This window comes from Somniosus microcephalus, chromosome 30, assembly GCF_052327205.1.
Source record: "Somniosus microcephalus isolate GS21.2 chromosome 30, FLI_Smic_1.0, whole genome shotgun sequence".
NCBI lineage: Eukaryota > Metazoa > Chordata > Chondrichthyes > Squaliformes > Somniosidae > Somniosus > Somniosus microcephalus.
In genome coordinates, this window is record NC_141016.1 from 23,995,164 (window position 1) to 24,019,660 (window position 24,497).

Consider the following 24,497-nt stretch of genomic DNA (forward strand, 5'->3'; position numbering starts at 1 on the left):
GCTCTCTCCCCGTCTCCCCGCTCTCTCCCCGTCTCCCCGCTCTCTCCCCGTCTCCCCGCTCTCTCCCCGTCTCCCCGCTCTCTCCCCGTCTCCCCGCTCTCTCCCCGTCTCCCCGCTCTCTCCCCGTCTCCCCGCTCTCTCCCCGTCTCCCCGCTCTCTCCCCGCTCTCTCCCCGTCTCCCCGCTCTCTCCCCGTCTCCCCGCTCTCTCCCCGTCTCCCCGCTCTCTCCCCGTCTCCCCGCTCTCTCCCCGTCTCCCCGCTCTCTCCCCGTCTCCCCGCTCTCTCCCCGTCTCCCCGCTCTCTCCCCGTCTCCCCGCTCTCTCCCCGTCTCCCCGCTCTCTCCCCGTCTCCCCGCTCTCTCCCCGTCTCCCCGCTCTCTCCCCGTCTCCCCGCTCTCTCCCCGTCTCCCCGCTCTCTCCCCGTCTCCCCGCTCTCTCCCCGTCTCCCCGCTCTCTCCCCGTCTCCCCGCTCTCTCCCCGTCTCCCCGCTCTCTCCCCGTCTCCCCGCTCTCTCCCCGTCTCCCCGCTCTCTCCCCGTCTCCCCGCTCTCTCCCCGTCTCCCCGCTCTCTCCCCGTCTCCCCGCTCTCTCCCCGTCTCCCCGCTCTCTCCCCGTCTCCCCGCTCTCTCCCCGTCTCCCCGCTCTCTCCCCGTCTCCCCGCTCTCTCCCCGTCTCCCCGCTCTCTCCCCGTCTCCCCGCTCTCTCCCCGTCTCCCCGCTCTCTCCCCGTCTCCCCGCTCTCTCCCCGTCTCCCCGCTCTCTCCCCGTCTCCCCGCTCTCTCCCCGTCTCCCCGCTCTCTCCCCGCTCTCTCCCCGCCTCCCCGCTCTCTCCCCGCCTCCCCGCTCTCTCCCCGCCTCCCCGCTCTCTCCCCGCCTCCCCGCTCTCTCCCCGCCTCCCCGCTCTCTCCCCGCCTCCCCGCTCTCTCCCCGCCTCCCCGCTCTCTCCCCGCCTCCCCGCTCTCTCCCCGCCTCCCCGCTCTCTCCCCGCCTCCCCGCTCTCTCCCCGTCTCCCCGCTCTCTCCCCGTCTTCCCGCTGTCTCCCCGCTCTCTCCCCGTGTCCCCGCTCTCTCCCCGCTCTCTACCCGTCTCCCCGCTCTCTCCCCGTCTCCCCGCTCTCTCCCCGTCTCCCCGCTCTCTCCCCGTCTCCCCGCTCTCTCCCCGTCTCCCCGCTCTCTCCCCGTCTCCCCGCTCTCTCCCCCTCTCCCCGTCTCCCCGCTCTCTCCCCGTCTCCCCGCTCTCTCCCCGTCTCCCCGCTCTCTCCCCGTCTCCCCGCTCTCTCCCCGTCTCCCCGCTCTCTCCCCGTCTCCCCGCTCTCTCCCCGTCTCCCCGCTCTCTCCCCGTCTCCCCGCTCTCTCCCCGTCTCCCCGCTCTCTCCCCGTCTCCCCGCTCTCTCCCCGTCTCCCCGCTCTCTCCCCGTCTCCCCGCTCTCTCCCCGTCTCCCCGCTCTCTCCCCGCTCTCTCCCCGTCTCCCCGCTCTCTCCCCGTCTCCCCGCTCTCTCCCCGTCTCCCCGCTCTCTCCCCGTCTCCCCGCTCTCTCCCCGTCTCCCCGCTCTCTCCCTGTCTCCCCGCTCTCTCCCCGTCTCCCCGCTCTCTCCCCGTCTCCCCGCTCTCTCCCCGTCTCCCCGCTCTCTCCCCGTCTCCCCGCTCTCTCCCCGTCTCCCCGCTCTCTCCCCGTCTCCCCGCTCTCTCCCCGTCTCCCCGCTCTCTCCCCGTCTCCCCGCTCTCTCCCCGTCTCCCCGCTCTCTCCCCGTCTCCCCGCTCTCTCCCCGTCTCCCCGCTCTCTCCCCGTCTCCCCGCTCTCTCCCCGTCTCCCCGCTCTCTCCCCGTCTCCCCGCTCTCTCCCCGTCTCCCCGCTCTCTCCCCGTCTCCCCGCTCTCTCCCCGTCTCCCCGCTCTCTCCCCGTCTCCCCGCTCTCTCCCCGTCTCCCCGCTCTCTCCCCGTCTCCCCGCTCTCTCCCCGTCTCCCCGCTCTCTCCCCGTCTCCCCGCTCTCTCCCCGTCTCCCCGCTCTCTCCCCGTCTCCCCGCTCTCTCCCCGTCTCCCCGCTCTCTCCCCGTCTCCCCGCTCTCTCCCCGTCTCCCCGCTCTCTCCCCGTCTCCCCGCTCTCTCCCCGCTCTCTCCCCGCCTCCCCGCTCTCTCCCCGCCTCCCCGCTCTCTCCCCGCCTCCCCGCTCTCTCCCCGCCTCCCCGCTCTCTCCCCGCCTCCCCGCTCTCTCCCCGCCTCCCCGCTCTCTCCCCGCCTCCCCGCTCTCTCCCCGCCTCCCCGCTCTCTCCCCGCCTCCCCGCTCTCTCCCCGCCTCCCCGCTCTCTCCCCGCCTCCCCGCTCTCTCCCCGCCTCCCCGCTCTCTCACCGCCTCCCCGCTCTCTCCCCGCCTCCCCGCTCTCTCCCCGCCTCCCCGCTCTCTCCCCGTCTCCCCGCTCTCTCCCCGTCTCCCCGCTCTCTCCCCGTCTCCCCGCCCTCTCCCCGTCTCCCCGCCCTCTCCCCCTCTCCCCCTCTCCCCCCCTCTCCCCGCCCTCTCCCCCTCTCCCCGCCCTCGCCCCCTCGCCCCGCCCTCTCCCCCTCTCCCCGCCCTCTCCCCCTCTCCCCGCCCTCTCCCCCTCTCCCCGCCCTCGCCCCCTCGCCCCGCCCTCTCCCCGTCTCCCCCCCGTCTCCCCGCCCTCTCCCCGCCCTCTCCCCCTCTCCCCGCCCTCTCCCCGTCTCCCAGCCCTCGCCCCGTCTCCCCGTTGTCATCCCATTGTTTTGTGTTTTTATTGCTTTCTTTCTAGTGCCTGTATTGCACTATTGTGAACATAGTTTTACTAAAGTCGAAGCCAGGAAAGATCACTTTGCCTGGTTGGAGAACCCATTGATTCCGCCCTGTGTTCAGTGCCTGTACAGAACACTTCCCTCCCTCATTCCTTGGTGCAAAGTCTATATCCCCTGGCACATGAAATGCTGGTGTATCACGATAGACACTTTGAATCTTGACTTCGGCACTGCTCTTCCTCGAAATAATATAATGCTGCGTGGTTTGAAGACTGACGTGCAAAATCTTTCTGCGTGCAGGTTATTTACTGTCAAAGCGGGAAGGCCAGGCTGGATCCCCAGAGAAGCCGCTGTCTGACCTGGGCCGTCTCTCGTACATGGCGTACTGGAAGAGTGTGATCTTGGAGTGCCTTCACCAATGCCATGACAAGCAGCTCAGCATCAAGAAACTGAGCAAACTAACAGGGATCTGTCCCCAGGATATCACCACCATACTGCACCATCTGAAGATGTTACAGCTGCGCAGTGACCGGTACGTGGGCATCGCAGAACCGTTTGGCATCAGAGGAATTTTTTTTCATTGCCCTGTTTTTTTGCAATGAGTAAAGAATACCTCCATTCTTTTCCTCCTTCTCAAGCATACTGTGACAAGTAGGAAAAACAGAAAGGCAGAGTATTATTTAAATGGTGATATTTTGGGAAATGTTCATGTACAGAGGGACCTGGGTGTCCTTGTACACCAGTCACTGAAAGCAAACATGCAGGTGCAGCAAGCACTTAGGAAGGCAAATGGTATGTTGGCGTTCATTGCAAGAGGATTTGAGTACAGGAGCAAGGATGCCTTACTACAGTTATACAGGGCCTTGGTGAGACCACACCTGGAGTACTGTGTGCAGTTTTGGTCTCCTTACCTAAGAAAGGATATACTTGCCATAGAGGGAGTGCAGCGAAGGTTCACCAGACTGATTCCTGGGATGGCAGGACTGTCGTATGAGAAGAGATTGGGTCGACTAGGCCTGTATTCACTAGAGTTTAGAAGAATGAGAGGGGATCTCATTGAAACGTATAAAATTCTGACAGGACTAGACAGACTGGATGCAGGGAGGATGTTTCCCCTGGCTGGGGGGTCTAGAACGAGGGGTCACAGTCTCAGGATACGGGGTAGGACATTTAGGACTGAGATGAGGAGAAATTTCTTCACTCAGAGGGTGGTGAACCTGTGGAATTCTCTACCACAGAAGGCAGTGGAGGCCAAGTCACTGAATATATTTAAGAAGGAGATAGATTTCTAGACGCAAAAGGCGTCAAGGGGTATGGGGAGAGAGTGGGAATATGGTATTGAGATAGAGGATCAGCCATGATCATATTGAATGGCGGAGCAGGCTCGAAGGGCCGAATGGCCTACTCCTGCTCCTATTTTTCTATGTTTCTATGTAAAGATAAGCAAATCATTTTTTGTGCACATAGTGCGTTGATTGCCTGCAGTCGCTAAGAAAAATATCTTAACTAATCCACAATAGATGAATGCAAAGAAACTTTTGGTTAATGATTTTTTAATCATAAAGAAATTTACGTTGCCTTGAACATCAACACCCAAGGGCACAGTCGCAGACCCACGCTACTACTGCTGTGGTCCAGTGCTGGGTGTTTCAAATGCCACTGTGCTTCTGTTTTACAATATCCTTTGATAGTGAGTCTCTTTTTTTTATTGTTGCCAGGTTTCTGGTCATCCGTCGAGAGAAGCTGATTCAGGATCACATGGCAAAGCTTCAAGCCAATCCACGGCAGATTAAAGTGGATCCTGACAGTTTACGCTGGACGCCTCTGATATTTTCAAACACTGTGGTGTCTGAGGAGGAGGAGGATGAGGATGAGGAAGATGAGACTTCAGTGTTAAAGGTAACAGTCCAAAGGACAAGTCAATCCTCTTGTCGGGCACTCTTCCAAAAGACTTTTTGGATTTCTCGCTCAGTGCTACACCAGACTTTAGTTTACCCTCCGAGTCAAGTCTTTATTAAAAAAAAAGCACAATGAATAAACGAGGGGAAAGTGCAAATTTATTTTTTTGTATAAATGCACGTTAAATGCTCAAAAATTGGGTCTTGGTTTGAATCTGCAATAGATATAAGTTCACTTGAAATCATCCCAAGTACAGAATTCATTTGCCACGTCTGTGTCATGGGTTGGAGGTTCAAATTAGACAGCTGCTAGATCTGATGCATTACTTACTGCCAGTATTACCTGAGCTTTAATAGTCTTACTGAGACCGGAGATGAAGTCTAAACTTTAGCATAATCGTTTTATCCCGGTAACCATGGCCATCGTGTTCGTTCTTGATTTCTTGTGTTGCGGTATTGACATAGGTCACTAAGAATTACAGAACCATGACACTGCAATAATTTGCTCTGAATCCAGACCAAGTCAGTCTTGTCCGTTGTAGGAATTGTAGATGCACAGGATTGTCATCAGATGGCAGCAGAAACATATACTGCAATACTATGTTACATGGTCCCCAGTTGTGTTGAAATCAAAAATGGATCCTTCAAGTCCCTGACTTATAATTGGGACATTAGAAGATAGGTCAAATATCCACTTGACCAGACAAATAAGTCATGATGATGTCAAGTCACTTTTAATAGATTTGACCACCTGACACTTTCTGAGCCAAGGATGAGGAAACAAAACTACCTTTGTTGCATAATCAGGGGTTTATTTCATTTGAAAACAAGAAACTAGAGAACTTCCTCTCCCCCTTGCACTGACCTGTGCTCAATTTTCAGGAACTGTTAGCTCCAACCTTCAAGCAGATGCCATCGTTGGCTGTATCTCCTATTACTTTTCTCAAATTTAGTTTGACACTTAAGTAACATATCTGTGTAATAAAAACCGAAAGTGCTGGAAACACGCAGCAGGTCAGGCAGCATCTGCGGCGAGAGAAACAGAGTTAACGTTTCAGGTCAATGAACTTCGTCAGAGCTGTGTGAGAGCTGTCTTGAGTGGGGCTTTGGACGGTTGGGGTGGGGGGGGGGTGCGGAGAGGGGGAAGACTCACAAATCTGGTGACTATTCAGAATGCACTGCCTCCAAATCATGAAACTTAGCACAGAAGAGTGGGTTAACTAGAACCGAGGGCTAATTGGGAATTCAGAATTTACCCCCTCTACACTTGTCATTTGGACGCTGGGTTTCAGCTCTGGCCTGGCCTCGGATTAGCTTCGTAAATGAGACTGCAATGGTCTTATTGAGATTGTGGGACCTCGATAAAATATGATGCAGTCCTGCTTCTTGTAGGCCACACTTTGCACGAGTTTTACACACTTACCCAGCGTGTAAAGCAGGCTAAAGAGCCTCTGCTCTGAAGTTTCTAGCTCTTAAACAGGAACCGTGGAAGGCTCAATCTTGTGAGCTGGCTTTGCCATTTTGTTAGCTGGGACAGGGTTTTTTTTTATCCCAATTCCCTGCCTTTTCTCCATATCCCGTAATCCCTTCACAAGTAAGAATCTATCTCACTTTTGAACATCTGAATTAATTTGCAGCTATGGCCATCTGAGGCAGTGTACATTCTCGCAACCCTTTGAAGAGATTTTACTTGGATTCACTTTGAACTGGCTTAGTTCTGATTTTAATGGCCAAGTCCATTGATCTCGGGTATCAACTTGGTAAATTGTGGCTGGACTCCCATCAAGGCCAACATATCCTTCCAAAGGCAGCCTGCTCCAAATGGGCCGGCTCTTGCTGGATAAGTAACGGCGAGTTAACGGCGCACGCCATTATTAATGTGCAAATCCGCCAGCAAGTTCAAGGATTAAGAGATACGGCGTCAGTTGCGAATCTCCAGACCTTGCTGGCCGATTTATGCAGCTCCGCCATTTGCTTTGCGCAAATAAAATCTTGACCGTAGCACCTCCATTTTTTATTTAAGAACTTGCTGTATTTGCACATTAATTGTCCATTAAATTCTTAGCTTAACAACTTAAGTACCTTTTTAATTACATGATGATTATTAATGCGGAACATCGCCCATCTCTGCCCTTGCCTCAGCTTATCTGCTGCTGAAACCCTCATTCATGTCTCTGTTAGCTCTAGACTTGACTATTCCAACACACCTGGCTGGCCTCCCACCTCCCACCTTCTACCCTCCGTAAACTTGAGGTCATCCAAAATTCGGCTGCCCGTGTCTTAACTCGCTCCAAGTCCCGTTCACCCATCGCCCCTGTGCTCGCTGACCTACATTGGCTCCCGGTTAAGCAACGCCACGATTTCAAAATTCTCATCCTTGTGTTCAAATCCCTCCATGGCCTCGCCCCTCCCTATCTCTGTAATCTCCTCCAGCCCCACAATCCCCCCGAGATCCCTGCGCTCCGCCGATTCTGGCCTCTTGAGCATCCCCGATTATAATCGCTCCACCATTGGCAGCCGTGCCTTCAGCTGCCAAGGCCCTAAGCTTTGGAATTCCCTCCCTAAACCTCTCTGCCTCTCTTTCCTCCTTTCAGACGCTCGGTAAAACCTACCTCTCATCTGCCCTAATCTCCTTATGTGGCTCTGTTTGAATCGCTCCTGTGAAGCGCCTTGGGACGTTTTACTACGGTAAAGGCGCTATATAAATGCAAGTTATTCTTGTTGCTAATCAACCTCCCTGACCCAGAAAGGGAACAATTTAGGCTGTTCAATTTCATTCTGCATGTAGTAAATTGTTGATATAGATGTTAAAAATGTCAAATTTAGGGGGGAAAAACTGTACCTTTCCTTTCTGTCTTCTTTCTCTCTCAATCCAATCTTTCTTCCCCTCTCTTTGTTTCTCTTTCTGTACCTGATTTGACTTTAACTCGCCCTTCCTTCTCCGTCGTTCCTCTGCTTCTTTCGTAGTCCTTAATTATCATTGGTTAAGGAGCTAGATTGTTGGTCCCGTCATTCGCTGAGGTCCCAGATGCCCCGTTCCCCTCGCCGCGCCATTATCAGCTCGCACTTCCAGCAAGTTATGACGCCAAAAAAACAAAATTGAGCTGAAGGGTGCAGGAAAAAGTCTAACTCCAGAAAGATCTGGCCCAATAGTCTGACGTAATAAAACTCACTACGCACTTGGTTTGAGCATAAAGCAAGGCTTTAATCAACTTGTTTCAGAACATGGAGGTCTAGTTGTACTTCACTAGTTCCTTGTCTTACAAAATGTCCCTGGGCAAGCTGGGCCCACGCCCGAGTATTTATACTCCTTGGACGGCGCCACCAGCTGGCCGTCCAGCGTTATTTCATAAGTAGTTTCTGGATGATGAGGTTTAACATAGTCCAACTGCTTCCACTTGCAGACAACATTCTACCGTCCAGCCGACCAATAAGATTGATCGTCATCAAACCAACTACACAGCTTGGTTTGAAGATGGGTTTTCCCTTTGATATTTGAAGAAATTGTGATGGAACCGCTGGTAACACCATAAATCGAATTGTGGCAGGGTTCAGCGCACAGTTCTTCAATGTCTAAAAAAAAAATTAGCATCTTTGTACATATCTGATTGCCTGTAACAAAGTCTGACTGTCTCTCTAATGTAAACTGGTAATTGATAGTGTTCATATGTGATGTCTACCAGATCTTTTTGGGCTTCATTTGGCTGGATTTCAAAACCTAAGACTTAACCTATTCTTCCCATCAGTTTCCATAGTTGCCGGTGTGCTGAGCGCAGCGGAGCAGGACATGCCCTGCCAACGTAGAGAGGCGGAGGAAGTAGACAGGCGAGTCACTCACGGCACGCTTGTGCACCTCCTCTCAGCCAGGTGACCAATCTGCTGTCCACCCTTTCACTCCAAGGAGTAGTGCCTCTGGACACTGGAGTACCAGTCGCAGATATGTTGCTTTTGTTGCTTTCTGAAGCACTGGGCATATTACTGTCTTGAGAGTTACAGACAGAATTATTACCCTTTCGCACTATAATTGTGGCTGATCGTGGCACTATAATTGTGGCTGATCGTGACACAAAAGGGAGCTCTTGAATTTGTGCTTTGGTATCAACTTTGTAACAGGAACCCTGGATCTAAAAGATGATTCACCATTCTTTTCTTTTCTTCAATGTAATTTATTTAAAACAGATTGAAAATACCAGTGAGTTTTGGGATAAGAAGGAACCCAATGGTTACGCACCAATCCAGAATGGCAGGCAAATCGCAACAGGCGCAACAACCTGCAAAACTCGGCAGGACGTTTCTGTGGAAGGTCTTCTGCCGAATGGTGAAAACAAGAGGAAGCATTTCAGTGAGAGCAGCGAGGAAGAGGAGGAGGAGGAGGAGGAGGACTATGAGGACGAAGAAGGTGATGACACAAGGCCGAGCTCTCCGCCGATACTCACAAAACCAGCACTGCGTGGAGTGAAGAGGAAGGTAAGGTTGTGGAAAGTTGCTTTGTGTTTTTCCTGGTCAAGTGTGGCCAATAGCGCAAAACGTTGTCCAGGCATTGGGACCAACGTTCCCCCTCAGCCACGCAGCGATCGGGAGGTCCCGTGCAGGACGCTCCCCTGCTGTAACGCTGGAAAAGATACGGCACAGCATATTTAAAGGGACCGCGCACCTAAAATAAAAATTAGAGCCAACATTTATTGGGACGGCTGCTTAGGTTGACGCACCGTTTTGTTTTGGTTCCTTACTGGCTGCAGGGAAGCACTAACCATCATATGACTGGACTATATTCTCTGGTTGTGGAGTCGGTGATGCGGGATCATTGTGTTATAATTGTCACTCAGAGTGAGAGGTTAGGAGAAAATGATTTGCACAGTGGGTTGTTGGCGTGTGGAATGCTTTACCACATGGATTGTTTGAGGCAGACCATTGTATTTCTTAAGGGAAAAATGGATAAATATTTGAAGCAGAGGATGATGGAGCGGTATGGGAAAGAGCAAGGCGGTGGGATTAGTTTTGAATCGCAAAAGCAAAGAGCCAGCACGGACACAATGGGACAAAGGCCCCATGCTGTGATTCAGTGGTTCTAGGTTAGCTTCTCTTCCCCATTCGTGTTTCTGACATTGAAAATTCACTATACAAGATGCTGCGAATGTGACCCTGTATTGTTACCACACCACCTATTAAATGGCTTTATAGTGCATCATCTGTAGTTTGGGGGAAGGGAGAGAGTGCAGCCTTAATATTTTAATCTCGTATGGTGGTGCATAAAGAGATGGCAGGATAGGCGCACCAACGTCAGTGTTCTTGCTCAGGCCAACATCCCCAGCATCGAAGCTTTGACCACGCTCGATCAGCTCCAATGGACGGGTCACATCGTCCGCATGCCCGATACAAGACTCCCAAAACAAGCGCTCCACTCGGAGCTCCGGCACGGCAAGAGAGCCCAAGGTGGGCAGAGGAAACGCTTCAAGGACACCCTCAAAGCCTCCTTGAAAAAGGTAACATCCCCACCGACACCTGGGAATCCCTGACCCAAGTCCGCACAAAGTGGAGGAGAAGCATCCGGGAAGGCGCCAAACACCTCGAGTCTCTTCGCCGGGAGCAAGCGGAAGCCAAGCACAGGCAGCGCAAGGAGCGTACATCAACCCAAGCACCCCACCCACCTGCCCCTTCAACCACCGTCTGCCCCACCTGTGACAGAGACTGTAGGCCCCGCATTGGACTCATCAGTCACCTGCGAGCTCATTTTTAATGTGGAAGCAAGTCATCCTCGGTTCCCAGGGACTGCCTAAGAAGAAGAAAGAGATGACTGGCATAAATCTGATGAGATCCTTTCATTGTCATGTTGAAATATTTGCATTTGGACTCGGAAATTTGGTTGAAAATAATAAATTTTTATTCGGTCAGGCCCTTTGTAATTTGTAGATTGTAGATTAAGGCACCATTTTGAAAGATGGCAGGTTGGTTATGCAGTAAATATTCTGTCTCCGTGCATGGAATGTGGTGGATTGTCAGCCAGAGCCACAGGCAGAGTCAGTACCTTTCATCTGTCCCATTCATTGAGAGTTTCAGTGTGTAAGAATGGTTTTGATCATCTTGCTGTACAAAAGATCAAAAGAAATTACCGACCCGAGAGGGAGAACCGTTGCAGTGTGCGGGTTCAGTGCAGAAACCTCAGCCGACTCACCTCTGACCCCAAACAATATACTTTTCTCTCTCTTATTTTCCCCGTCTCTTCTCCCGCACCCCCCAACCACAGAGTGTCTTGAGTATCGCCAGGACCAACGATCCCTCTAATTGTGGGGTCTGCCGGTTACCCGGAGCCCGGGACCGGCTTTTCCGATGTGAAATTTTGCTCACGCGCGAAACTTTGAGTGGGCCTCGCAGCCTGTTAAAGGAGGCCGAGCACCCACCCCCCCCCACAAAAAAGATTTAGGGGGAGCATTGGCCAGGACCGTGCCAGTTCTTGATTCAGCTGATATGATGTGCTCCAGAGTGAGCCACAGGTGGACGAGCTACTTGTTAGTGGCCGGGTAACACTGTGTCAAACCCAGATACGTTTCCCTGGGGCAGAGAATGACGTGTGTATCCGATCACTTGATTAAAAAAAAAAAAATTCCCATCCTATTTCATTGAGCTCCTATGGTTGACATAAGAAAACTACTAGGCACTTGGTCTAAGCGTTAAACAAAGCTTTAATCAACTGTTTTACAACATGGAGGTCTAGTTGTGTCCTTCACTAGTTCCTGTTAAGAATGTCCTGCGCAAGATGGGCCCATGCCCGAGTATTTATACTCTCCCTGGACAGCGCCACCCGCAGGCCGCTCAGTTGATTCATGTCAATGGCCTCAGTGAAGGCCTCTGACCAAAAGGATAGGATGGGGTTAAATTGTGAAGTACGCTGCACAAACTGTTACCATAGGTGCTGTGGGATCAGACGAGAGCTGCCAAAGGGCATAAAATTACATTAGCGAGAAATTGTTTTAAAACCGATATCAGGAAGAGCCTCTTCACTTAAAAGGAGTGATGAATGTTTGGAAGCATCTGCCACGTGGAATAGGAAAGCCAGAAAGATTAGTGGCTGTGCGGCAGGATACTCTCATGGGAGCGTTACGGTACGAGAAGGATGAGGTTCAGTGAGCCGAATGGCCTTTCTTGTCCTTGACGTTTCTCATGTTCTTGGCCAAGATGGATGATGTCAGGAATCAGTGGAGACGCATCATTTATCGTGAGCCTTTGTCCTCGCTAGAAGTGAAACCTGATTACAGTCTCCGCACGTGAAGTGCAGCAAACAGTTCACAAAAAGAAGATGCCACGAATGGATCACAAGCGAAATGCAGTCTCACGAAAGGAGACATTTAACATCACCACTGACAGCCATGGCTAAATATTTTCACAACGTTTCTTGCGCTATTGCAGCCGAAAGAAAATTATTTTACCGCGTTTTTGAAAAGCCAAATGAATGAAAGGATGTTTTTATTTTTGCACTTATTGTTTCTCCCTGCACATCTGCTGCAGGTGCCCCATCGAGGCTTGTTCTGTAGAGAGCAGCGGATATGCTGGAGAAATTACAGGCCAGCAGCTTGGTTAAGGATCATGGACATTGGAGCAGAGCCAAGCATGACCTTTTTCTGTCTTCTAAAGGTTACCACCTTGCAGTCACTCTCCCATCCCTTCCCAATGCTGCTGTCACTTTCTGTGGGCACTCTGCATTTTTTATATTCGCTGCGCTCGCCCATGACTGCGCATCATTGATGCCTGGTGGTGTCGCAGCAGGTTAAGTCAGAAACGATCTGCTTGTGATGAGCAAGAAACCTGACATCCTCCACCTGATCCAGTCGTGGTTTTGTCTCTGAATTTGTTGAAGTGTTGACACTTCCAATACAAGAAGAGACCCTCGAGCCCACCCAGCTTGCTCTGCCATGCAGGACCAGCTTCAGAACCTCATCTTTTAAACCGTTTTCCTATTCCAAGCTTGCTATATGTTGCCAAATCAGAAATCGATCGAATTCCCTTTCAAATGCGTCAACTGAGCTAGCAATTGCACTAGGTGGCAGTGTCTCCCACAACCTGGTGCTTGGTTTAAGGGGAACGTAAAGGTTATTGTTTTAAGGGGAACTCTGCCCTTCGCCCTCAATGGTACAAAGGCAGCCACCTCCTCACTCAACACTAACCCTCTGTCACCCCTTGATAGATGTTTTACATTTCAGCTCTGCTGGCCACAGGCAGCCTGGAATCATATATTTCTGTAGAGTTTGAATTTGCAACTCTGAGATGTGTAATAAGGATTGAGGCTGATAATTCACTATCCCCATTCATTATACCACAAGAAGGGGAATTTTACTCAGAGTTTGTGGTTTTAGGCTGCATTCAACCAGCAGTTCTACAGCAGGGTGATGAGCTGAGAGAGTGTTCATCTGTAGCACTTACAAACTGGTATAAAATGTTTTGCCTTTAAGATACATTTAACGTGAGGCGTATTAGGCTTGAAATCAGCCCCCAGTTCCAGTAAATAGTGTTGATTTTTTACTGTGGTTGTATTAATGCAGACAGAAACATCTGCTATATTTTAAACTCTCAATATTGTCCCTTTCCCCAGAGAGTGGTAATTCACCGGAAAAAACGTGGACGAAAGCGCAAACAGCACAACAGCAGTGTTGTGACGGAGACCATCTCGGAGACGACCGAGGTGCTGGATGAACCGTTTGATGACTCCGACACCGAGCGACCAATGCCGCACCTCGAACCCACTTTCGAATTGGAAGAAGATGAGAGAAACGAGAAGGAGCATCGAGGTGGACGCATCATCAGGAGTTTGACATCTGGTGCTGTAGTTCGAAAACGCACCTCCTCCCAGAGAAAGGCTGTGGAAGAAAATGGTGATGCCAATGCAGGTCAAGGTAGTTGACTATTGAATTCATCATTCCAGCGACCAGAGCATAATTCGGTTTCGAGTAATTATGGAAAGAGACCTGAAAATTTCAAAGATAAAAATGCTCAACTGGGGAAGAGCTGATTTCAGTGATTTAAGAAGGGACCTAGCACAGGTAGATTGGAATAGGGTAAAGCAGGAACAGAGCAATGAAGGGCATTCAGGGAAGAGATAGTTCAGGGACAAATGAGGCATATTCTTTTGTAGAGAAAGGGTAGAGCGTCCAAAGCTAATGCACCCTGGATGATAAAGGAAATAAAAGATAAAATAAAACAGAACGAGGAGGCTTATGACAAATGTCAGGAGCAAGATTCAGTTAATAATCAGGAAGATTACAGAAAGTACAGGAGGGAATTGAAAAAGTTAATACAGGAGGCACAGAGAGGTTACGAGAAAAGATGAACTTGAACCCTAAAGCATTTTATAAACATATTAAGTGTAAGCGGTTAGCTAGGAGAAAATGTTGGGCCTATGAAGGACCCAAAGGGAAACCTTCATGTGGAGGCAAAGGACATGGCTAAAGTATTAAATCAGTTCTTTGCATCTGTCTTCACAAAGGAAGTGGACGATGTGAAGGTTACACTAGAAGATAGAGGGAAGTTATGGACAGGATAGTAATAGATAGAGAAGATATACTAAAAAGATTAGCATTACTGAAAGATGGTAAGTCACCAGGTCTGGATGGGATGCATCCGAAGTTGCTGAAAGAAGCAAAGGTAGAAATAGCAGGGGCATTGGTCACAATCTTTCAATCCTCATTGGATACAGGAGTAGTGTCAGAGGACTGGAGGGTTGCTAATAATATACCACTATTCAAGAAAGGGGAGAGGGATAAACCAGGAAACTACGGGCCCAGTCAGCCTAACATCGGTGGTGGGGAAGTTATTGGAAACTATTATCAGGGACAAAATAAACTTCCATTTGGAAAAGGCATGGGTTAATCAAGGAGAGCCTGCATGGGTTTGTTAAAGGCAAATCGTGTCTCTCTCTAACTTGATTGAATTCTTTGATGAGGTAACAGCGAAGGTTGAGCAAGGTAGTGCAGTAGATGTATATATGGACTTTCAGAAGGCATTCTACAAAACCCCCACACAGGAGGCTTGTTAAAAAGATGGAAGCCCATGGAATTAAGGCTTGGTTGCAAAATTGCCTCAGTGACAGGAAGCAGAGGGTGGCAGTGGATGGATGGTTTTCAGACTGGGAGGTGGTTTGCAGTGATGTTCCCCAAGGCTCAGTTTTGGGTCCATTACTCTTAATTTTTATAAACGCCCTAGACTCAGGTGTAGGGAGCAGCATTATAAAATTTGCAGATGATGCAAAACTTGGCAATGTAGTAGATAGTGATGAGGATAGTTGTAGACTTCAGGATGACATAGGCAGGATGGTGAAATGGGCAGAAGCACGGCAGATGGAGTTCACTAGAGAGAAGTGTGAAGTGATGCACTTTGGGAGGACTAATATGGAAAGACAGTTTACTATAAATGGCACGATTTTGGAAAGTGTCGATGAGCAGAGAGACCTTGGTGTCCATATACACAAATCCTTAAAGGTGGCAGGGCAAGTTGATGAGGTGATTAAAAAGCATCTGGGTTACTTGGGTTTATAAAGAGAGGAATAGAATATAAAAGCAAAGAGATCAGGCTCGAACTTTATAAATCACAGTTAGGCCTCGGCTGGAGTATTGTGGACAATCCTGGGCCCCACACTTCAGGAAAGATGTAAAGGCCTTAGAAAGGGGACAGAGGAGGTTTACCAGGATGTTACCAGGGATGAGGGACTTCAGTTATGAGGAGAGGTTGGAAAAGTTCGGACTGTTCCCCTTGGAACAGAGAAGGTTAAGAGGTGACCTAATCGAGGTTTTCAAGATGATGAGAGGTTTTGATGGAGTAGATCGAGAAAAACTATTCCCTCTGGCGAGTGGGTCAATAACCAGAGGTCACAGATTCAAAATCATTGGAGAAAGATCTCGAGGGGAGATGAGAATTTTTTTCACCCAGAGTTGGGGGCTACAATTGGCCTTCGAGCTCCTGGGCTACGGAAGTGGAGGGGGGAGCAAGTCAGTTTTCACTCCAGACCATTGCGCACGGACCCCTGCTGGAAGGTATGACTGTGTGTATATCTTTGAGGACAGGTTAAGGCTCATTTGTGACGCACCCTCGTAGTCACATGGTCTGCTAGAACATACTGTCCAGGCTCACGTGTAAAAAGGTGGTCATTAGGTGAATTTCAAGGAGCCCAAGGAATCCAGCATGGGTCAGCGCCTTCAGGAGAGGCTGTAGTGGTCGTAGTAAAATCCGCCAGGCACTGACACAGCAGGCAAATACATTTAAGTACACAGTAACACACGTTGCAATCAGTCTCCAGGATCACCCACAATCCAAGCCACACAATCCAGCTCACTCACTACCACAGAGTGCTGTGTACACCAGCCCATGTGTGCACTCGGAATAAAACAGAGAGCAACCTGTAAGCCAAGGATATACAGGAAACTTTGGTTTATCCGGAGGTTGTATGTCCAGAATACTCGATCTAATGGCAAAAATCAGGAGCCGTTTTCTGTAAGTTTTTTTAGATCTCGTTCTTTTTTTTTTCCCCAGTCAGCCACTGCAAGGTCTGTAACTATAGCAACAGCTTCAGCTAGAGACGCTTGCAGCTGCAGCCGACTCTTTAGAAGCTGTTGCTAAGCAACAGTGTTTGCTGTCAGATACGGAGATGAAAACCTCCGTATGCTTCAACACTAACTTTGTATGTCCAGCAGTTTTGATAGATCGGCAACACGCCGGTCCCGTTGGTGCCGGATATCACAAAGTTTCCTGTAACTGTGGAAGTAAGCGATCATTGGTGTGATCCTAGGTTATTGTCAGAAAGCTGCTGTAAGTTACAGAGAACATTGTGACACTTTGTGGTAGTAAAAGGATACTATCTATCATCGCAGGAGCACAACCATGAACACTCATCACTATTGATGGTGAATTATGGCAAATAGGGTCTTGCGCTCTCTCTCTCTCATGACCTGAACTGAAGTAAGCAGGAGACAAAGAATTAATTTTGGCTCCTTTTGCTTTATGTTGGCTTGCTCGTACTGAAGGAACACAGTGTGGTGCGTGCAGTAAAGTTGTGCTGCAAATAGCATTATTCTGAGGTGGAGGTTTTTAGAACGGAATCATGACCGGACAAGGAACCTGGCTCAGATTGTTGTAACAGAGTCAGGGTCATGCAGGGCACCGAGATCACATTCCACAAGGCTAATATTAGAACTCTGTGCAATACAAGCGCACACTGTTGAGAGAGTTGTGGTAACCTCTCATTGGAGATGGTAGTTTGATGTTGGCACCATCCGGAGATGCTGAGGTTATATATGTGGCTCTGCTTCCATGTGTAACCCTCACAACTCTTGAAGTGAGAGGGAAATTTGAGGCCACTTGTTTACCTAGATTTGGGAGTGCATGTTGGGTAGGCTAGCGGTTATGGTACTGCACCAGCAACTGAGCTAAGAGTTGAAATCCAGTGACAAGTTGTGAAATTGAATTAAATGAATCTAGTAATTATGGGCTTGCTCCGAGATTGTCATTAAAAACTCATGCTTCACGAGTATCTTTCAGGGAAAGGGACCTGACGCCCCTTCCCGGCCTGACCTACGCGTGACTCCAGTCCCACATAGGTGGCCGATTCTTAGCGCCCTCGAAAGTGGCCTAACAAACCACTCAGTGGTTGAACAGTGGCAACGTAATAGAATCAATCAAGGAGAAGGCCCTGTTTAGTTTTTGAGAGGCAATCTTCTAGTTTAAACAGATAATGCTGAGGAAATCGTCGGTGCTCAGCCTCGTAGTGACTGTTGAGCTGAGCCTAACCGCGCGAGTGAGCTGAATCAGGTAAGGCGACTGAAATTAGGGCATCGCCGATGGTGGCAGTCCAACCCCCTCTGCTTAATGGCTCCTCCCTGCCATCTCCCCCAAAGTGTCCTTCACTATCTGTAGAACACAATAATTCAAATGTACTCTTCAATTACATATTACATTTTCAAATCTCTGTTATTTTAACCTTCATAAGGGTTGGATAATGTACTTATTTTCAACCCATTTTTCCACATACGGTGCAGTGCTGTTAGTCAAGAGGCAGGACAATCTGACCCCGGCCTCTGTCTACGACTAATCAATCCGAGTGCATTACCGTAGCCCCTTGGTGTCTCTGCTTCCCTATGGAGAAGCAGACTTGTCAGGTCAGAAATCATGCTTACTTTGGGCAATATGTTGGAGCCCTGGGCCATTCTGTCTGTAGGCCGAAGTAACTCTTCCAATGAAAGCGCTGGAAATTTGGGGGCAAAATGATGAGGTTCCCAGGATCATGCACTGTTCCTTGGCTGACATGCAGTTGATGTTGTTGGCAAATGTCTGTCAGTGGTGCTTTATAACCATGTTGGGAAGTGTGGTAAGGGCAACCACAATTATTCCCTACATCCCAGTGTGGGACAAATGATAAGTTGCATGTTGTTGCCCGATAAAGCATACAATGAGTTCCGCGCACTCTCTGGCTGTCCAAGATGAGGCACGGAGCGCACACTTGATGTTGCTCCACAGGAGCAAGGGGAAATCTGGGAAAAATCACCAAAGGCATTCTCTTTGTTTCTCCGCCATACCAGTGAGAGTGGCTGACAATCAAACACTCATTGCCTGAAAAATCTGTGCCTACAGCTGGTCTAGCAAAGCACAGAAGCGCACCAACTTTTTTTTTTCCATTAAGTTTTCCTGGATTTGCAGCACTTGCTTTTAGAATCATAGAAACTTACTGCACAGAGGGAGGCCATTCGGCCCGTCGGGCCCGTGCTGGCCCTTTGAAAGATCAGTCGTGTTTAGTCCCACACCCCCGTTTTCTGTCCGTAACCCTGTGAGTTCCTCATCCTCCAGAACCCGTCCAACTCCCTTTTAAAATTATTGATGGAATCAGCTTCCTCCACCTTTTCAGGTCGAGCGTTCCCGATCCCGACAACTCTCTGAGTGAAAACATTTCACCTTATCTCCCCTCGAGATCTTTCTCCAATGATTTTGAATCTCTGACCTCTGGTTATTGACCCACTCGCCAGAGGGAATAGTTTTTCTCGATCTACTCCATCAAAACCTCTCATCATCTTGAAAACCTCGATTCGGTCACCTCTTAACCTTCTCTGTTCCAAGGGGAACAGCCCGAACTTTTCCAACCTCTCCTCATAACTGAAGTCCCTCATCCCTGGTAACATCCTGGTAAACCTCCTCTGTCCCCTTTCTAAGGCCTTTACATCTTTCCTGAAGTGTGGGGCCCAGAATTGTCCACAATAATCCAGCTGAGGCCTAACTGTGATTTATAAAGTTCTAGGCTAATGCTGTTCTGAAACCGTAGTGAGGAGAGGAGGAACTCTTTTTCCCACCGTGTCACTTACATTTCAATCTGCCTTCCTAAAACTGAATAATTACAAGTGTTTTCTCTTTTTTTTCCAGGAGAAGATACCCTTGAACCTTTAGTCACTGTGAGGAAAGATAAGGCCAAAGAGCCTTCTATACCCAAATCTCAACCCGTGGTGTTGAAGCGCAAGAGAGGGTGGCCAAAAGGCGTGAAGCGTGGAACAATCAAATGGAAGAGAAAACCAGGGCGCAAGCCAGGATTTAAACTCGCCCGATCAAACGCGACAGTGGAGAATGCAAGTACCCCATCGGCCAGTGCTGTTCTGAAACAAGGGCGTCCAAACCGTAGCGAGGAGAGGAGGAACTCTGTTGTGGAACCGAAAATTTTGGATCTCCCCATTGCTTACAAAAAGGAGGATGAGGAGGAGGAGGAGGAGGAGGAGCTAGAGGAAGAAGTGCCATGTGATGTGCAGAGAACGCCTCATGATTCTCACAGTCCGGCGCCTAAAGTTGAGGAGCAGGAGGCTGAGAATGAGGAGAAATCTGAATCAATTGAGCAGGAGGGACATACGGATGAGGAACATGAGCATGAGGAAGAGGAGGAGGAAGAGGTCAACCAGAATGATGACCATGATGCTGATGATGAGGATGAAGGCCATCTGGACTCTGAAGACAAAAAGGCAGAGGAAAGTGTAAAAGAGAGCGTGAAAGAGGAGTCTCCAATCCAAGAACCTTTTTTAGAGACAAGCACACTAGGTAAAAATATTGAGTGTGAAAATGTGATCGATGCAGATTCAGAAGAAGAACAAGCAAATGACACATCGCTGGACTCCGAGCTTGTGCCAGCTTCTGACGAAGACCGTGTAGATGACCAAGATAATAAAGAGACATTAATCCCGGAGTTCAAGGAAGAAGAGGAAGAGGAGGAGGAGGAGGAAGAGGAGGATATATCGCACAGTGAGCTGGATCTAGAAACGGTGCAAGCTGTTCAGTCTTTGACACAAGAGACAAATAGCGAGCAGGATGGCACCTACCAGGACTGTGCTGAAACTTTGGAAGCCTGCCAGAACCTGCAAAGCTACAACCAAGCTGAAGAAAGCCCACAGATTACCATGGTGGAGGACTGCCAGCAGTCAGAACATAACAGCCCCATCTCTTCAGTTCAGTCACACCCCAGCCAGTCAGTCCGTTCAGTCAGTAGCCCTAGCATGCCAGCCCTCGAGAGCAGCTACACACAAATAAGTCCTGAGCAGGGCTCGCTGTCGGCTCCCTCTATGCAGAACCTGGAGACCAGCCCTATGATGGATGTTCCATCTGTGTCTGACCATTCACAGCAGGTAGTTGACAGTGGGTTCAGTGACCTGGGCAGCATTGAGAGTACAACAGAAAATTATGAGAATCCCAGCAGCTACGATTCTACTATGGGAGGCAGCATATGTGGCAATAACACCTCTCAAACAAGCTGTTCCTACAGTGGCCTGTCTTCCTCCAGCAGCCTGACTCAAAACAGCTGTGTCGTAACCCAGCAAATGACGAGTATGAACAGCAGTTGTAGCATGATGCAGCAGAATAACGTTGCTCCTACAGCCAACTGCAACATGAAGTCACCACAGAGTTGTGCAATTGAAAGGCCTCCGAGCAACAACCAGCAGCAGCAACAACAGCAGCAGCAGCAACAACAACCACCACCACCACAGCAACAAGCCCAGCAGCAACCTCCACCCCAACAGCCACAGCAACAACAGCCCCAGCAGCAACAGCAGTCACTGTCCCAGTGCAGCATGAGCAACAGCTTCACAACCGCCCCCATGACCCTGATGGAGATTCCAGAGTCCTCTAACACTAGCGGTATGAGCCTGTATGAGCGAATGGGTCAGGGAGACTTTGGTGCTGGCAGCTATCCACAGCCTTCGGCCAACTTCAGCCTTGCCAGACTTCAGCAACTTACCAACACCATCATGGACCATCATGCGATGCCTTACAGCCACTCTGCTGCCGTGACTTCCTATGCAACTAGTGTGTCTCTATCTAACACGGGCCTAGCTCAGCTTGCCCCAACGCCCCACGCACTTGCAGGGACACCCCAAGCACAAGCCACCATGACGCCTCCTCCTAATCTCACGTCCCCCTCTATGAACCTGACCTCCCCCCTCTTGCAGTGCAACATGCCAGCTTCCAACATTGGGATTCCTCACACTCAGAGGTTACAAGGCCAGATGCCAGCCAAAGGTCACATCTCAAACCGTTCCAAGTCCGCCCCACTGCCGGCTGCTACAGCCACCCACCAGCAGCAGATCTATGGCCGTAACACCCCTGCACTGGCACAGCGGGCTCTTACAGTTCAACGGGGGATGAACATGGGTGTGAACCTGATGCCTGCCCCCACCTACAATGTCAACTCCATGAATATGAACACACTGAATGCGATGAACAGTTATCGGATGACCCAGCCAATGATGAACAGCAGCTACCATGGTAATGCGGCCTACATGAACCAAACGGCCCAGTATCCTATGCAGATGCAAATGGGCATGATGGGAAGCCAGCCGTACGGCCAGCAGCCTATGCAGTCTAACCCCCACGGCAACATGATGTACACAGGCCCCTCTCATCACAGTTATATGAACGCTGGCATGCCCAAGCAATCACTAAATGGCCCATATATGAGAAGATGAGGGAAGATCCTGTGGGCACCATAAAGAGCCACTGTTTATACTGACGACAGCAGACATAATGGAAATTTCAAATAGAACGATTGCTGTAGACATAGGAACTTCATGAACTGCTTAGGGCCATGTTCGGAGCGCCTTGGCCTTAATTTCCCAGCCCCGAGAGAAAAAAAAGGAAGAAAAAGAAATTCTGCAACAGAATTCAATAAGCAAAATGGTTTGAGGAACCATGCACAAGAAATCTTTTAATTAAAAGAAGCCTTACTTAATGAATTGTGTAGAAATGAAAAACTATCTGCTTTTTATATTTTTAATTTTTTTAATCTTTCAGTTTGTGTGTGCAGTCCACATTTTTTTTATAGAGTCCATAGATATGCGACCCCTGAGTGTGAGGACTGTCCATGTCCCCATTCATTGACTTGGCACAGGGCAGGAGGCACTTATCTCAGACTCTGCCTTGGTGATATTGTTGCAGGTGTGGCTGTAATTTATTGATCTCACTGTACCCCATGCCAGTAGGTGAAACCGGATCGCTTGTGCGCTTGTGGACTCCGGACCTTAATGCCGAGGGCACCCTTCTTTTCCCCGTTGGTATTGAGTTTGACTCTAGCGCAGCATGCAACAGGCCCAAGAGCATTTTCATGTATGTTATAACTATGTTTTTAACATTGCTTCTTGTGTCACTGCAAGCCATTTCACTCGTACGCCTTTATTTTTTTATGAGAATTGACAGTATTTGTTCTGGCACTTTCGAAGGACAGCCCAGGGTCCTGAAACATTTAAGGCTTACAACATTTAATTTCCAGTTTATTTTTCTTAAATAAATCTCTCAATCATGAGAAATCTACTCAGATTTGTCAGACTGTATATTTGGTTCCCTGTAAGGGTATTTATCAGATGAGAAAGACTGCTATGTTCACAACTAATTTAATTTTTTTTCTTTTCCCCCCCCCCCCCACAACCTCGGGCAGTTATATTGCTTCCAGACTGTAAGCGCAGACTAGTTCACTAAGTGGCACAGTTAGCTGAGCTGTCACTTAAGGAAGGAAAGGAGCGCCTTGTCTCTCGCTCGCTGCCCCTTGACAGCTATTAAAGGTCCTCAATAATCAGAGATCCGGCACCCTTGGGCTAGTTTCCAGTGGACACAAACGAGGTGGATTGTAGAGAGTAGAAAATTGGGAATCGGAGATGAGTATACCTTGGCGGGACAATGTGAGGGAGACTACATCAAGAAAATAAGCCAGATCCCAGCGCTGTTGGCATTTTTGGGGGCATAAATAGGAAGATGATCATCTAGATGAGTACATATTGAATGGGGGAAGAGGAAGGGTATGTAGAGGTGGGAGGAAGTAAATGGTTCTGACAGTAGTGCAGTTTAAAGTAAGGATGTGGCCACAATAGCCAATTGGCAGCTCCTCTCTGTTCTGATACCTACCAGCAGGTAACCCATGTAAGGTCAGGTGATGGGATATAAAACCCCTTGGAGGGAATTGTACCACTGGCAGTCTACCCTGGCCCAAGGTTGTGTGTCACCGATGCACTTAGGTCCACAGCACGCAGTCCGTTCACCAATTGCAATCGCGCCGTACTCTTCACCCACCATAAAATGAATCCAATGCGTTTATATATAAAAAAAAAAAATAATAAAATGCGATGTAAAATCTTTCCACAGCGGTGAAAGGGTGGGCACAGTTGGCACCTGCCACTCACGAGTCTTGTGGCCTAATGTCACCGGATGGTTTATTTTTTATTCATAGTGTGTCCCATTGTTGGAATAATGTCCATCCAAACCACTCCACACTTCTGGGCTGGCCTTCAAGTGTGTTTGTTGGCATACTGTTGATTTGGGGTGGGAGGGGGGAAGGGAAGATGTTTTTAAAAAAGAAAAGAAAAAAAAACAAACCAGTTTTTGCCCGGAGCACCAGATATATTAACGATACACAACGGAGATTTTTCCTTTTTCCCCTGCTCATTGTCCCTGGTGTTCTTGGTTTGATTGGATCAGGCAGCTTCCTTCTTTGAAAGCTAAGCTGACTCATTTTGACTTTAGGATTATTATAGAAAATGTTTTTCTATATTAAAAATGAATTTATCCTACATAATATTGGTACTTGTCATTTTTCAATTCTGTTAAGAGGTATTTTTAGCAGCTAAACTGGGTAATCTTAACTGAAGCTCACTGTTAGTGATTCTCAGATGCCTTTTAAAGAACTCACATTTCATTCCATCTCTCGAGTTTTTTCTATCTTTGTTGTAGAATATTGAAGCTATTTTAAGAAAATGAATTCTCCAGACTTATAGTGTGTGTGAATAGACCTCCTCCAGCCTCCAAGCCGCATGTAAAAAGCTGAATATTCATGTCTGTTTATATTGCTTTCCTTTTTGTAGCCTTTGTACTTGTACATGGTGACTGTAAGCTACGAGGAGGGACCGACCGGGCTTGTGCATACAGACGCCAGCACAGGCCACACTCCCTCTTCTACCCCCTTGTATGTAATATCACTTTTCTTTCTAGCAAGTACTTTCAAAGACCTCTGTACATTTTAACATAAATAAATTATGTTGAGCCATTTTTGGATGTCTGTCTTTTAAGCATGCCAGCGGTGTTTTAATCAAAGGCATATTCGGGGGAAGCAGATGCACTCGAAACAAGGACAGAGAGGCAGCAGTTTCCTCCGCAGTCCTGCATAAAAGTTTACATAATATGTTTGTACTTTTATGCTTTCCTTTTAGGAAAATAAAAAATGATCAAGATTTTCGCCTGGTTGACTGACGGGGCAGTTGCTGTGGAATATTTCAGTATTTACTCCACTGCCTTTCTCGTCCTTAATTTATTCTTTTGCATCCTCTACACCATTTAGCTCCGCTCTATGGCGTAAAGGTCAGTGAGCTCCTGGA

At 49.0% G+C, this 24,497-nt stretch overlaps 1 protein-coding gene across 2 annotated transcripts in view; it reads left to right on the forward strand.

The window, feature by feature from the left end:
- The window catches only part of LOC147098018 (histone acetyltransferase KAT6A-like), a 198,421-nt gene extending 174,250 nt beyond the window's left edge, over nt 1-24,171 (forward strand). For both annotated transcript variants that reach the window (XM_085971213.1, XM_085971214.1), the window contains exons 13-17: nt 3,041-3,272; nt 4,459-4,639; nt 8,818-9,105; nt 13,223-13,523; nt 19,027-24,171. In XM_085971213.1, the coding sequence (XP_085827339.1) occupies nt 3,041-3,272; nt 4,459-4,639; nt 8,818-9,105; nt 13,223-13,523; nt 19,027-21,605 (3,581 nt within the window). In that variant the 3' untranslated portion in view covers nt 21,606-24,171. The remainder of the gene's footprint in view (nt 1-3,040; nt 3,273-4,458; nt 4,640-8,817; nt 9,106-13,222; nt 13,524-19,026) is intronic.
- The last annotated feature ends 326 nt before the right edge of the window (nt 24,172-24,497 follow it).